This window comes from Pan troglodytes, chromosome 2 (genome assembly GCF_028858775.2).
Source record: "Pan troglodytes isolate AG18354 chromosome 2, NHGRI_mPanTro3-v2.0_pri, whole genome shotgun sequence".
Lineage (NCBI taxonomy): Eukaryota > Metazoa > Chordata > Mammalia > Primates > Hominidae > Pan > Pan troglodytes.
Window position 1 is genome coordinate 59974166 of NC_086015.1, and position 15530 is coordinate 59989695.

Consider the following 15530-nt stretch of genomic DNA (forward strand, 5'->3'; position numbering starts at 1 on the left):
CAAAGAATTTGTTGGTTGATACTCCCAATGGTCACTGTCTTCTATGACTAAAAGCTCATTATCAGTCTCTCTGGGAGAAAACTCTAGTAACTGAAGTCCACATATGTCAGGTACTGTGCTAGATTCTTTCTTAAACCTTATTTTATTTAACCCACCCAGGGAGGTAAAGATTGTAATCCCCATTTACAGATGAAAAAAGTAAGGGTCAGAGAGATTCTCTGCCATACTCAAGGCCCTAAGCTAATAATAATAAGGGCCAGTATTTGAACACTGGCCAGTTCAACTCCACAGTTCTGCATCCTTCCCTTCCTGTTCTCCTTGTCAATGCTCCAAAAAAATGATTTGAGAAGCTAAATCAAGAACATTCCCTATTCCTGTAGATTGTGGTGATTTCCTCTGAGAAACAATAATTCAAGGTATCTTCAAACAAAATTGGGACTCAGGACAAATACTAAACTGCCACCTCTTTCCAATGAGTCAAGTTCGGCTAACTAGGGTGTATTCCTAGTCACTTTATTTACACTATGTAGACCCACTGGGATCACAGTGCCAGGCCATGCAGCAGAGGCCGCAAGCCAATGGGCAACTCATGTGCACATGTGCTTCACAGGATCCCAGAGTGTTTAAAAATTCAACTAACTTTCTAAAATCTATAGATTTCACATACAAATTCCCATTTTATGGACTGTCTTGGATAATCGGAGGTCCCACCACCCTGGGCCCACCTTTACAGCAGTGTCCAACCAGAGCTTAGTGGCCACTACTCCCTTAGATGAGTAAGGGTTCTTGAGTTCCCTATAGCTCCCCACCACCCTCAATTATATCCACACACTGAGGCCACCTACAGCTGAAATTTTTCATTATGCATATGCTATTTTTCTTATAATAGAGAAATATTTCTCCAGGGCTTGTCTCTTTTGATAGACTGAATGATTGGCCTCAATTCTCCACCTCTCCTCGTATCTACTCCCGTACATTTTTGTCTTTGTGAGTCGAGTGTACTTTTCCAATCTGTGACTTGGTCATGTGCTTTGCTTTGGGCCAATGCCAAGGGTGAAAATCACAATATCAGTTCAAGAGTAGGCCTTATGAGGCCTAGTATGTTTTTGCTCATTCTCTTGTGCCTCAGCAACTGTCATTAGTTTTCCCTGGGTTGCTGACACCTGGCCTCAGAATGAACACGTGTAACAGAGCTGCCCCAGGCACCACGACAGATGTGCAGTGAGTAGAAGTGCCCAGCCAAACCCACCCTAGAGCAGCTGGGCCAGTTAGTCAACCTGCAAATCTGTAAGAATAAACTATTGGTACTAAAAAGCCACTGCGTTTTGGGTGATTTGTTGCACAGCACAGCATTATTATGGCAATTGCTAACTGACACATCTCTACCAAAAATAAACAATAAAAAACAGGCAGAAAGAACCAGACATCATTATTTTTCCTACACACAAGCCTGTTTCTTATGTTAAAAGCCTAGACCCTGAAGACATTTGAGTTTGCAATTTCTGTCGGAAAACTATAAACTTATGAAATAAAGAAGACTGGATTTGTAAAATATTTCGTACTGTGCTATATATCCAGGTTTGACTGAGGTGACGCAGGTTTTGTCTATTGCCTTTTGCATTCTGGTTTGAACAATAAAAAGCATAGTCACTCTATCTTCATTCAACTTTGTTTCCGACTTTCATACCAACTAGTTGAATCTCTTGGTGCTCTTCTTTGAAGCCTGATCCACTAGCTATTATTGTTGTAGGCAATACTCTACATGATATTTTTCTGGATATAATACCTGTTGGGTTGGTTGAAATCATGAAGCCAGTGTATCCAATTGTTACCAAATGCTTGTGTAGAATAAATCAAAATTAACAGGTGCCAATGCCACAACCACCAACCAGCCAAGCTAAATCCCGGCTGACTGACACTTAAAGCTTTACAGGCTAACTTGTAAACAGGAAATGCTCAAAACAACAGCAATATTAAAAAAGGCAAGTGCCTCCAGAAAGTTTTGGCAGTAATTACTACATCTGAGCACATCTGCTTAACAATCCAGGAAAGTGGGAGGTTTACTCTCTATTAACCTTAACCAGAGACATTTTCATCAAAATTAATCGTGATTACTTTTTATTGCATTTCAAATGCTATCCTTTATTTGGGGTGGTCAGGAATGCAACTAAGCAATTCCAGACCATGCTATCTTTTATGAAGAGGTTATGAGGTAGTTATCAAGGCCTCTTATGAAAATATTGCTATACAAAAGTTCATGGGCCAAAACAAGACATTAATTTCCATAACTATATGTGTCCTCAGAAAAGAAGAAATTACTATATATAGAAAAGACAAAAACTGTGATGCTCATTGTATATCAGATTAGAACTGTAGAAATACCTCTGCATATAGTAAACAAATCGTTTTTAATGTTTCATTTGCCTTTTCCTTGTTATTATAACAACCATTAGTCATGAATGCTTATTTTGGGCATGGTCTGTACCCAAGTACAATTCTAAATTATTTATATGCTTTGACTCTTTAACTCTCACAACTACTCTGGAGCAGATGCAATTATTATCCTTGTTTTACGGAATAATACACCACAGCAAGGTGAGCCCTAAGGTCAGGTCATCTTTAAAGTTCTGGGCCCACCTGGACAGGCGCAGTGGTTCACACCTGTAATCCCAGCACTTTGGGAGGCCGAGGCGGGTGGATCATGAAGTCACGAGATGGAGACCATCCTGGCTAACACAGTGAAACCCCGTCTCTACTAAAAATACAAAAAAATTAGCGGGGCATGGTGGCGGGCGCCTGTAGTCCCAGCTACTCGGGAGGTTGAGGCACGAGAATGGTGTGAACCCAGGAGGTGGAGCTTGCAGTGACCCAAGATCGCGCCACTGCTCTCCAGTCTGGGCGACAGGGGGAGACTCCATCTCAAAAAGAAAAAAAAAAAGTTTTGGGCCCACCTACTATTGTCTCACTATTCAGTGAACACTCCAAATCAAGCATCAATGTAAAGGGCCTTCAGTGACACCAGAAGGCATGTCTAGGACACAGAGAAAGGAAAAAAAAAAAATACCTAATATTGACTAACTAGTCCCCATGTGCCATGCTCTATGCAAGGTATTTCCTTGTATTTCCTACACTGGAATAATTATTGATTTCTCTTTTGGCCAATTAAAAAGATGAACTATGAGTACATATTGAAATTATCTAACTTCTCCTATCTCCAAGGAGGAAACCTAATATATAACTGGAGAAAGACACTAATTAATAACCAAAATTTAACATGAACTCCGGCCAACTTGAACTGCTCTGTTTAAAGGCACACTGGAATAAATAAAGAAACTTCAAAGCAAATGCCCTGTTTTAGCTTGAATGTTTTATTGAGTACATGGGGAGCACTCCTTGGCCAAAAATAAGGGTGGTTAATGAGGAAAAATTGGTGTTTCCAGTGAGTTGGTTTGTTTCTAAGATATGGCTGTCCATTGAAAGATAACTATATTCACAGAGAAGACAGAATAATGATCTGTGTCTGAGCTTCACAGTCTTGAACAAAACAAAACTGGTTTTGTAAACTGTCTGGGATCAGCTGAATGTATCCTCACCCAAATACCTTCTGTGATAATACACACACATTTGCCTTCTTCTATTCCCAAAACAATTTAAATATAAATTGAAAAGGAAGACATTTCTATGTTTTAAGTTTCTTGCCAACTATATAAATGCAGCCCTTACCTTTTAAGGTGAGGTACAGGAACCAAAAGACTCTGCCTTGTATTTCTAGGCTCTACCGTAATTGGCTTTTCATGGCCACCATCCTGAAAATGATGACCCTCCCTGGGAAAGACCTACTGGGTTCCTTGTTAGTGCTAGACTCAGGGCAAAGGCAAAGTCCACCATTTCTGTGCATATTTTCTGGCACCAATGGTGACATTTCTGAGAGAGTCCATCTCTAGTTATTTAGCGATTAAGAAGAGAAGCCTGTGCTTACCTGCAAATGCTGTGAGTTGTCAGCCATGCTGTCTTCTCGCCTGCGCACTTCTTCTAGTAACTGAGCATTTTTCTTCTTTTCCAACTGTTGATTGTGCTTGAGGTTGGCCACCTTCTTATTCTGATCTTTCATATGCCTGAGAAAAGTCAGCACAGCTTGGTTAAATTCTACCACTGGAAGATCATATGTTATCACAAATAGATTCAGGAAGTACTAAGTATAGGCTATCTGGATAAGGGCTCGGGAAAAAGATGATACTTCTGAATAATCCATTCATTCAACTACAAATATGTATTGAGCATCCACTTAATACCAGGTCCCAGGACGGCACTGGGGCTGCAGTGGCAAATGGGGCAGGTATAATCTTCACTCTCATGGAGCTTAGAGGCCAGTGGGCAAGATGGACAAGTACCAAGGAAACACAACTTAGGTTTCTTAACGTTGAAGGAAACAAATAGCATGCTGTGAGAGACAGTGATGTGCATGTGTGGACAGGTGGTGGAGTGGAAGGAGATGACTTTAGATGCTGTGGCCAGGGAAAGCCTCCCTGGCAAAGTGAGACTGTGGGTGAGACTACAAGGAGCTAACCAAGAGAAACACCAGTGGCAGAGCTCCCAAGTAGAGAGAACAATGCGTGTAATTTCCAAGACAGGAAAGAAGAAACTGGAAGGCTGCAGTGAGGCTAATCCAGGGAAGGGTGGATGTGGGTGGGAGATGGGACTGCACAGGTAGGCAGGGCCCAGGCTCATAGGGCCTCTGGTCCATGATACGGCATTTATTTTCTTCTAATTGGTTGCTGTTCTAATTATTATTCTTCTTCTTTTGGATCATGTTCTTATTCTGAGATCATAATCCATTACTTTGATTTTAAAATAACAATTATGAGGCTCCAATCAAATACATCGTCATCACTTAGCTCAAACACAATAACAGTTTGGCTAATCATAATGTTAAATAAAGCTCTGGGGCTTGGAGTAAAACTTCTTAATGAATCTACAGGATGTCAAAGTGCAAAATCATAAAGTGATCAAGTGAGTAAAAGACTAAAGATAAAGAATGGGTTCAAGAAAACAACAATGGGAATTATAAGCTTAATGTGTACTATTGCACCAGCAGCTTTTAGCAAAACATTCCACAGATTTAGGCAACCATGTCCACAGCAGCTGTCATAAATCTCATCCAACACATGAGGAGGTAGGAGGGCAGTACGGAGGGCTCGGGAGCATTCACACAAGGGGAGGGACGAGCAGCAGAATCATTTGGGGTCCTTTCGGATCCCTTTCCCCCATACCACAGCATTGCCAGGTCAACCACTGTTACTGAGCCCTGACTCAGTAAAAAAACATACTGAGAATCACTGCTCTTTTGAAAATGTAAACAAGATGAGAACTAGATGATAAACAGCAAACGTGAAATTGAAACAATTAAAATCAAATGAAAATTGCTCTCCGCAAGAAACTCTTATTTCTAGTCCTCATAAATTAGGTACCCCCCTACTCTCTCCCATTCCAAGCAAATGAAGCACAAGAGCACTGTTTAATTAGTAGAATAATATTATCTAGTACTAACAGTGTACTCCTTGCTAATAAAAACAGTCCGAGGGTGCAGTGGCTCATGCCTGTAGTCCCAGCTACTCGGAAGTCTGAGGCAGGAGGATCGCTTGAGCCCAGGAGTTAGAGTCCACCCTGTGCAACATAGCAAGGCCCCATCTCTAAAACACACACACACACACACACACACACACACACACACACACTATATATATATATATTCTGAACTTTGTCTTCTTATGAATATTTACACTAACTGAAGCCATGATTTAAATATTATTGGTAGCACTTATTAAGAGGACATAAAGTATGATAGAATAACCATCTCCTTAGTCTTTGAGTTGCATTAATTTTTGTCCAATATTTCTCCATTTTTACCTGATACAGCAACATACACACGTGAAGCCACCAAGTCAAACTTGCATGCTAATCCACTTTGAGGAAATTATCTTTTGGTTAGTATAAAGATGTTAAGAATGCCCTCTTGCTTTCTAATTGAATGAGGACACAGTATTTCCAAAGCCCATGCTAACCTAAGGCAGGCACATTTTCCAGTTCCTTAGGAAATAAGGCCAGAGCTCAGTAACAGGATGTTATGGAGAGGTCAGGATGATTAGTGCGATTGTTTAATTAGAGGGTACTTTTAAAAAGAAATAATCTTATTACTTTAGAATACAGTGTTAAATAGAACCAACTGCTAAAAGTCCCCCTGCCCCAAGTATGGGTGACAAATACAGATTATTATTACAAACATCATTTGCACAGTGAAAGAGCTCCCACAAAGTTCTTGGAGCAGTCTGAACACAGCGACCTTACTTTCAGGGATACTGCAATGTTTTTTCAATCCCAAAGAAAAAAGCATATTCTAAACCCACGTGTCCCTTAAAGCTTTCCTGAATTAAGAAAGAGTGGCGGCCGGGCACGGTGGCTCACACCTGTAATCCCAGCACTTTGGGAGGCCGAGGTGGGCAGATCATGAGGTCGCGAGATCGAGACCATCCTGGCTAACATGGTGAAACCCCATCTCTACTAAAAATACAAACAAACAAACAAAAAAATAGCCAGGCGTGGTGGCAGGCACCTGTAGTCCCAGGTACTCGGGAGGCTGAGGCAGGAGAACGGCGTGAACCCAGGAGGCACAGGTTGCAGTGAGCCAAGATCACACCACTGCACTCCAGCCTGGGTGACAGAGTGAAACTCCATCTCAAAAAAAAAAAAAAAAAAAAAAAGAATGAGTGGCTGAGAAAAATGGGGTACTCTAGTTTTGACATTATGATGGAGGCCTATCTCCAGCCATTCCTTTAAACACTCCCTTATTTAAGACACCAGTGACTGAAAATGGAAAGTTGGGTTTTGAATGGCACTGCTTAGGATTTGGGCCAATTAGAGAGATGCAGAGCAAGGTGGATGAGAACGATCATCTTGTCTCTGTTCATGAAACTGTCAATAGCTACATACAGTGTCCACACTCTCCTGAAGTAGTTCCACAATTTTCACAGATATTTCTAGCAGTTGAAGCCTTTCTTTTACTTAATGCTTACTTGAAAGTCAAAAGGGAAAAGAAGGATTTCTCTGGCACAGGTAGGAAAGAAGCAAGAAGTGGAATAGGTGAGCAGAGCCTCACTACCAGATAATCCCTCTCTCAAGTGTTTCTCAGGGAAGCCCTAAGGCTACCTGAAACACATGTTAAAATGGCAATTTATAAGGGATACAGGCAGAGGAATCATGAAATTTAAAAATACTAGATCTCTTAGAGAAGAGAAAATGCCCTCACAGATGCTCAGAGAAAAAATGACCACAGTGATTTTTGCTAGTAACAACTTCAGCATTTGTAAGAATAAAATCTATAAGTGACCTATCAGTCTCCACATCTTCCCCTACCTGCAGAAGTACACCCACACTGAATGAATCAAAGTGCTAAATTCAGTACAGCTTTCAAATGTCTCCACAATCTAGAAGGTAAGGCCCCTGGTCATGGAGACTGCAATGCCTTCTTACTATCCTGCCCCAGAAGCAAGTATCACTCTTTGCCAAACCCCCAACCACTTGGCAAGGCTCTGCGAGAGACTGACTTGATCCATTATTTAAAAAAAAAAAAAAAAAAAAAGAAGGTTTCTTTGGGGTGAATTTTTTCTCCAGAAAAAAAAAAAAAAAAAAAACAGCATTACGAATACATGCAAAATGCAAATCTTAAAAAGATAAAAACAATTATGGTAAAAGAAGTATTTGGAAAATATAGTGGTAAGGTTAGTTTTCAATGTTTAATTTAAACTTACCAGTTTCATAAATCAAGGGATGTCACTATTCAAAATTCAGTTGCCATCAAGGAATTTGAATTAAATTAAAATTTTCCAACAGGTTCAAGGTCAACAATGACTACCATATTAAGAAAGCATGTCAGAGAGAACAGAATCCTGCCATTTTCACTAGAATTATCTGTCAAATTCTAAGAATAAAGTGTTCTCTAACTTGCTGGTGAGAACGTGTCAGACTCTGAGACCTCTAGAATTACATAGCTAGGAGTGCAGGACAGGAGATGCATATGTTTGTCCAAGGGCATATGCATATTTGCAAAACAAGGAGAAAATCAAAACTTATTTTAAAATCTCAATAGAAACAAAAAGATGCCACTTTTTTACCCATCTGCTTTCAAAAACCTTTAAAGATTGGTAATATTCATTGTTGGAAAGAATGCAGGAATCTAGCTCTCTCATATTGGTCAGGAGGAGTATAATTAACAAAAGTATTTTTGGAAATCAATTTGGCAATTTCCACCAAAGCATGCCTTCCTTTTGCCCAAGTAAACCCTTCTTCTAGTAAAACAGCCTACAAAAGTGCTTGCACATGTGCACAAATATATATATATATAAATAATATATATATTAACATTTCCATTACAACTGTAAAAGTAAAAATTTGAAAATTGCCTAATCATCCATCAGAAGGAAACTGAAGAAATTAAGTATATTCATAATATAAAATCAGGCTCACTAAAAAGATTAAGGCAAAATGAAGTATGGACATGGAAAAGCCTTCAGGATATATTGTTACTCAAAAAAGCAGGTAGCAGAAATATAAATAATACATATAGTCTGATCTTATTTATGTTAAAATAGGAATGCCTATTTGGATGTATATAGACACACATGCATATAAATGGAAACTCCTGGAAACTCCACACCAGTCTATAAAAACAGTGGTCATGACTGAAGAAGAGAATAGGTTTGGGAGGAAATGGGATCTTCAATGTATATTGTATGGGGGTGTGTTTGTGTGTGTATGTGTGTGTGTGTGTGTGTAAGTGGGGTATAAATACACACATGAAGACGCACAAATATTAAGTGTACAAGTCAAAGGTTTTTGATCAATCAAAATATAGAGCATTGCCATCACCCTGCCTCATGGCCCTTCCCTCTTCCCAGAAGTGATCACTATTCTAATCTTTATTTATATGGATTTCTTTTGTTTACTCTTGAACTTTATATACATGGAATCATATGGTACATAATCTTTTGTATCTGTCATCTTTTGCTTAGCATAAAGGTTTGAGATTTATTATTCATATTGTTGTTTGTATTATAGTTCATTGCTTATTGCTGAGTACTATTCCATTATATGAATACACTAGAATTTGATTAGCTATTTCCTTGAAAATGGATATTTGGGCTGTTTCATTTTCTTTTACTGTTAAGAATAAAGTTGCAATGAACGTTCTTATGCCAGTCTTTTTGTGGATATATGCATTCATTTCTCTTGGACAAATAAGTAGATGCGTGTTTAACTGCAAGTGTAAAATGGTGCAATCCCATGAAAGACTATTTCTCAGCCATATGAATCTTCTAGGGACAGCAGTGGCTAAACCTTGGAAGCAGACTGCCTGGGCTCCCATCGGAAGTCTGCCATTTCTAGCTGTGTGGCCGTGGGCAAGCTTCTTAACCTTTGTGCCTAAGCTTCCTCACATATACAATGAAAACAATAACTGTATCTAACTCATAGGGTGATTGTGAGGGGTTGATGAGTTAGTACTGGTAAAATGTTTAGAACAGACCGCAGCATGTTCACCTTTCACTCTTAGCTTACAGTAAGAAGAATGTAATCATGTCTTGTGCAATATTGTGCGCACATATTTAGTGTCTTGTTACCCATTTCAGAACAGCAAGTATTCCAAATACCTCAAACAATGGACTTTGGAATGCATTATTGAATGCTTTATGTCACACACTTAGCTCCCACTTACACTCTCCTTAATAATGAGATGAGTTACATTCCTAGCAGGTTATCCTAATGGAAGCATTGCAGGAAGCTTATGACAGCCATAGGTAAGTAAGCTGGGATCCTGAAATGACTGCTCAAGTAGATGGGCCACACACACACGACGGAAGCTGACAATGCACATTGCATGCAGAATTTCCAATAATAGAAGCTTTTACTTGTAACCACTGAGATTATTTCTTTTTTTTTTTTTGAAGCTTGTAAATACCATTCAGTACTCCAGCAAAGCTATAAATTTTAGGAAGCTTTCATAAATATTCTAAGGATTTTTTTAATAGCAAGCATAAATGTGCTAAATGTCATGAGCATGATATCCTTTCCAGGAAGAGAAAGGATCTGGCCTGCTGTGGCAACTTGAACCTAACTCTCCTCCCAGCAAAGAGCCAGAAGCCAGAGCAAGGTCTGAAGACTTAGCTCCAGGATAAGCCAGATCTCGTGGACTTTTGCACCTTGTGGCAGCCTCTCCAGAACAGCCCAGCTGTTTGGCTACTAGTTTTGATCATGGTCAACTGCATAAGTCCTTGTCAAAGCCATGCAGCAGGATGCCCAAGCCCACATCCCCACATTTTCCATCTTGGCTTCCCTCCTTGCTTTATTCTTCCTCCTCTCCCTACCGATGGTCCTTGCTCCCCTGAGGTGAGCACCATGGCGCATTGTGTCTTCCACCTCCTCTGTGGTGCTTGGGGCTACACAAGGGCCCAGAGACAAAGCCACCCTCAGTTAAATCTCACAATGCCAACATACTTAAAAAAGACATCATTTGTCATTTACCAGGCCAGCAGGACACACCAAGAACATGATAACATAGGATAAGATAGCTAAAAGAAAGGTGTCAAAGGGAGTGTCCAGATTTGAAAACTGGAGAAGTAGAACGTCCTGGAGAGAAAGACAATTTTAGCCTCCACCTTGTAGCATCAGGCCCCACTAGCAAAACCCTCCTTCAGGAAGATGTTCCTATTCCTTGTTCAGCCTGATAAAATGGTTGAATCATATGTGACCAAGGGGACCAAGAGGCAGTGCAGTAAGATGTCCAAGATCAAGGACTTTGTTGCCAGGTCAGCTGCATTCTTATTGCAGCGGCATCCCTTACCAAGTCTGTAACCCTAGTCAAGTTATCTCATTAGGGGATGGGGACATGAAATGATTTAATAAACCTAAGGCTCTTAAAATAGTTCCTGGCACACAGTGAGTGCTTTATAAATAACAGTGTCACAGGATCCTTAGGGTGTTCCTCCACCAGCTGGAAACCTCTGTGGCCAGCCGCACCCCTGCTTGGGTTTTGCTTGAGGCCACAAGCAAAGTGGGTTCGTTCAACCCACTTGACCCAGCAGGCTGTGCTCGGCTCACACTACCACCTCAGATCCCATGCCTGCCAAGGGCAAGCCAGGCATGGAGTGATGAGGGGTGTGTGAGCAAGCATGGGGTCTGACTACTACGCACAGCCAGGTGTTCCAGCTGCAGTGGGGAGGGGGGGGGGCAGCTCCAGGCGCCTGCTCCGTGTGAGGCTGCAGCTGGACCAGGTGTACCACAAGCAGCTTCCACTGCGGGCACCAGGAAATGCGGTGGTATCTGGAAGCTTGGAGACACCAGGTACCACAGAGCCTCAGAGAGGGTGTCACAGCCCTGGCTCCGGGAGACCCTAGGTCTGGGCTTCCCAAAGAGCCACAGCTGTTCTCTCCTTCTCACCGCCCACTATATGGTGAGTTGGGGGTGTGTTTCAGTCCTGTTTCTGTTCAGCTCTTTCTGTCCCACCATTCAGTGGGTCATAAGTTCTTGTCCCACTTCCAGGAAGAATGAAGTATATGGACAACTGGAGGGTGAGCAAGGTAGAGAGGAGCTTCACTGAGTGACAGAACAGCTCTCAGGAGACCCGAAATGGGTAGCTCTTTTCTGCAGGCAGTTCATCCCAATGAGTGTTCAGCTCTCAGCAGAGAGGAAACTCGTGGCAGGTAGCTCCTATCCACAGGCAGGTTGTCCTGAAGAGTCGAGGAGATCTGAAGCAGGTAGCTCCTTCCCACAGCTGGTAGTCCCAACATCTGTGTGAATCTGGATGAGTCCAGGGTTTTCATGGGCTCAGAAGGGAGAAAGTGCATGCTGATTGTTCCATGGGCGGCCATGGGCAGGCCCAGAAAAGGCATCATAAGTTCTCACTCTGGGCTTCAGACTCCACCCAGAACAGGCAGCCCAGCCCCCAGGCTTCAGTCTGTCCCTGGCTTGAAGGTGGGGCTTCACCAGGGATATGTCCCTTTCTGCCCAGAAACCTGTCTGCCTCCCACTGCCATCAACATGCCATCCACAGTGCCCAGGATATTCATGTGGCGGGGTGCCTGCAGGCCCATGCCAAGCCGTCCTCAGCACCCCTGGCCTCCCACCCGTGCTCGTCAGCACCCAAAGTCTAGAGAGGGCCGAGGCAACAGGAAGCTGGAGTGTCAGTGCTGCCCTGAGCATGCGCACACCTGGCCAGGTTGCAGCAGCGCCCAGGCTTGGCCACAACTTTGCTCCACACAGGAGCAGGCACCAGGAGTGGGAAGAGGACAGGGAGCAGGAACAGGCACTTCTGAGCCTGTGGGCACTGGGGGCTTCCCGGCCCCTGAGAGCGCAGGGATGCATGGGCCCAGAGCCACAGCTGGGAAGCTGCAGCTGTGCCCAGGAGCGTGGAGCTTCTGCTCTGCCAACTCAGTAGGGGGCAGGGCGTCAGCCTGTTCTTGGATCCCGCTGGACCCACAGAGCATGCAACCCCAGCCGTGCCTCCCCACTGCAGCCAGTATCTTTGCAGCAGCCACTCCAGATGGTCCACTGCAGCCATCAAGAGCCTGATCCCCCTGCCCCAACCCTCTTCTAGAGCACTTATCTACTCCCCCACTTCACTCACCATTGACTTTCCTACCCAAGACAAGAAAACCTTGGGAGCAATCTTAGCAAGTGACACAGCAGAAGGTAACAATTAGCAAAAGAAGGGTTTATTTTCCTTGTAGATATTTCACTCTGGCGGAGGTTCTGAAGGGCTGATTCCTTCTAACATTCTCCCGTATTCTGACCCTGAAACCTCCCCCAAATATGGATGTAACACCACCTCAAATGTAAACAGAACCCAGTGCCTGAAAGCCAATGCTAAGAAATGATAGAGCCTATTCAGGAAGACCCCAGGGATGGAGAGCAGAGAGATCCTGGGTGACTGCAGATGCCCTCCTACCCCTCCTGATGGACTTGGTAAGATTGGCATGAGCCCATAGGAAACTCCAAGGGAAAAGGCAAGCCAACTTTCTCATCCTCCTCAGACCTCAATGTTGAACCCACAGGCATCTAATAATAAGATGCTCTTCCTTGCGAGCAGACCACACACAGATGTCAGGGCCACATGATTAACTAACGAGCCTGGCTCTGATTTACTATTTACCAAACAAATTTCTTATCACTTGGCCTCCCATCTAGGTCTGGTGAGCCAGAGAGCACAGGGTGGTCATGTAGGGCTGAGAATAGTGGCCCTGGGATGGTTATTTTTCACATTGTTAAGCATTAAATATGTTGTCACAGTACATCCCTCTCACTGTAGACTAGGCTATATGCTCCGGATTCCTGGTCCACATGGTCAAAGCTGGTGACAGATGCACTTCCAGGAGGGTTCAAAGCAGGGTTCCTCTGCCATCTGTGCCCGCATGAAAATATCCCCTGCTTCAGTATGTTGTGGCTCCACATATCCACCTGGTGCCTCAAAGCCCTGCCCAGAGCCAATAGCGCAGGAATGCAAACAGGGAAACATTGCCCCTGCTTCCATGAGAGCTGAAGCCACCATCACACTTTGCCTGGACCACAGGTCTCTTCTTGCCTCCCTGGTCTCCCTGCTTCCACTCTTGCTTCTCTTTTCATCCATTCTCCATCCAACAGCAAGATTGGGTGTTTCGAAGTAAGTCAGATCATGCACTTTTTGGCATACAATCTTCCAACGGCTTCCCTTTCCCAAAGAATGAAATTGCACACCAGTGAACTTTGCTGGCCAGTCTCATCCCACACCATCCTCACCGTTAGCCCCAGAATCAGGAATTCAGTCTCCTTTCAGTTGCAATAACACAGCAGCTCCTTCCCACTGGAAGGTATAGGCACAGGCTATTTTCCCTGTCTGGGATTCCTCTCCACAGCCACCACTCCTCCCACAGCTGACTTTTACCCTTTAAGTCTCAGTTGAAGTAATGCCTCCTCAGAAGGCCCTTTTCTGGGCATCAAATGCAAGGATGCCCCTCCTATCACTGTGAATCTCTGACAGCACCCCATGCACTTGTTTCACAGCACTCGGCCAATTTGTAAGCATATATTTATTTGCATTTTGAATTCCTTATGGACTATTCCACCACCAGACAAGCAGGAGTCCATCCCCAGGATATTCACTGGAGTGAAGTAATGAGTCCTACCCATGTCCTCTCTGGCCCAAGCTACCATCATGTCCAAGTTGGACGAGGATGCTGGCTCCAATTGTCCACCCAATCCACTCTCTGCTGGGCATCAGAAAGTATACAAATAGATTATATCTTCCTCCCTCGAAAAACTTTTCATTGGATCTCCACTGCCTGTAAAAACACCCATGTGTTGGCTGGGCATGGTGGCTCATGCCTGTAATCCTAGCACTTTGGGAGGCCGAGGGGGGTGGATCACCTGAGGTCAGGAGTTCGAGACAAGCCTGGCCAACATGGCAAAACCCAGTCTCTATTCAAAATACAAAAATTAGCCAGGTGTGGTGGCAGGCACCTATAATCCCAGCTACTCAGGAGGCTGAGCTACTCCGCTGGGGCGGAGGTTGCAGTGAGCCAAGATCGTGCCACTTCACTCCAGCCTGAATGAAAGAACAAAACTTTGTCTCAAAAAAATATATATATCCATATGTCTTCACACTGACTTCTACCAGATCTAACTCCTACTGTGCAAGTCTTATCTCACCCTACTCCCCCAAGCTACACTGGCCTTCCATTTGCACTCTGACATGCCAAGCCCTACAGTCCTCTGCGGCTCTGAACAAGCAGTTTCTTCTTCTAGAAACTGTTTACCTCTCCCCCACCCTGCTCCTTCCTTCATCACTGATAACTCATATTTATTTTTTCACCCCAGTATAAGCGTGATATCCTCTGGAAGCTGTCTTGGCCTATCAAGAAATTTAGGTCCTCCTGTTACTAACTCCCAAATCACACCATGCCTGTCTTGCCATGAACTCACCACACTTCTGCTCCTTTTCTGTCTTCCTTGTTCTGCTATAGGCACCCTCTGTACAGTGATCACACCTACCTTCTTGTCTTCTCTACACTAAGGGTCTAGCACAATGCCTAGTCCATTGCCACCAACAGATTTCTGCTGGTGACAATTTAATTTAATTTATTTCTGGAACTGACCCTCACTTTGGTCAATGGATGAAACAAGTCCCCCTTTTTTGCCACATGCTTTATGTGAATTCTTAAAATTATTTAGGAATGTGCATCCAGGGATTTACATGAATTAAGTTTGCTCTCTTACATCTGTTTTCAGAAAGGCACCTTCTATTAAAAAAATTTAATTTCATAAAACGATTGTCAGTTCCTCACCAATGAAATGATACCCAGTCAAAAAAAAAAAAAAAAAAAAAAGCCACAAAAAACCTGGACTGATTCTTCACATTGACTTCTACCAGATCTAACTCCTACCATCCAAGTCTTATCTTATCCTCCACCCCCAAGCCACACTGGCCTTCCATTTGCACCCTGACATGC

At 43.2% G+C, this 15530-nt stretch overlaps 1 protein-coding gene across 16 annotated transcripts in view; it reads right to left on the minus strand.

Moving 5' to 3' along the window:
* The window catches only part of ERC2 (ELKS/RAB6-interacting/CAST family member 2), a 965515-nt gene that overhangs the window by 439239 nt on the left and 510746 nt on the right, over positions 1-15530 (minus strand). For all 16 annotated transcript variants that reach the window (XR_008546979.2, XR_010155615.1, XR_008546980.1 and 13 more), the window contains one exon: positions 3980-4115. Coding sequence is in view for 11 of the 16 variants with exons in the window: in XM_016941331.3 (XP_016796820.1) it covers positions 3980-4115 (136 nt within the window). In the remaining 5 variants the exon portion in view is untranslated. The remainder of the gene's footprint in view (positions 1-3979; positions 4116-15530) is intronic.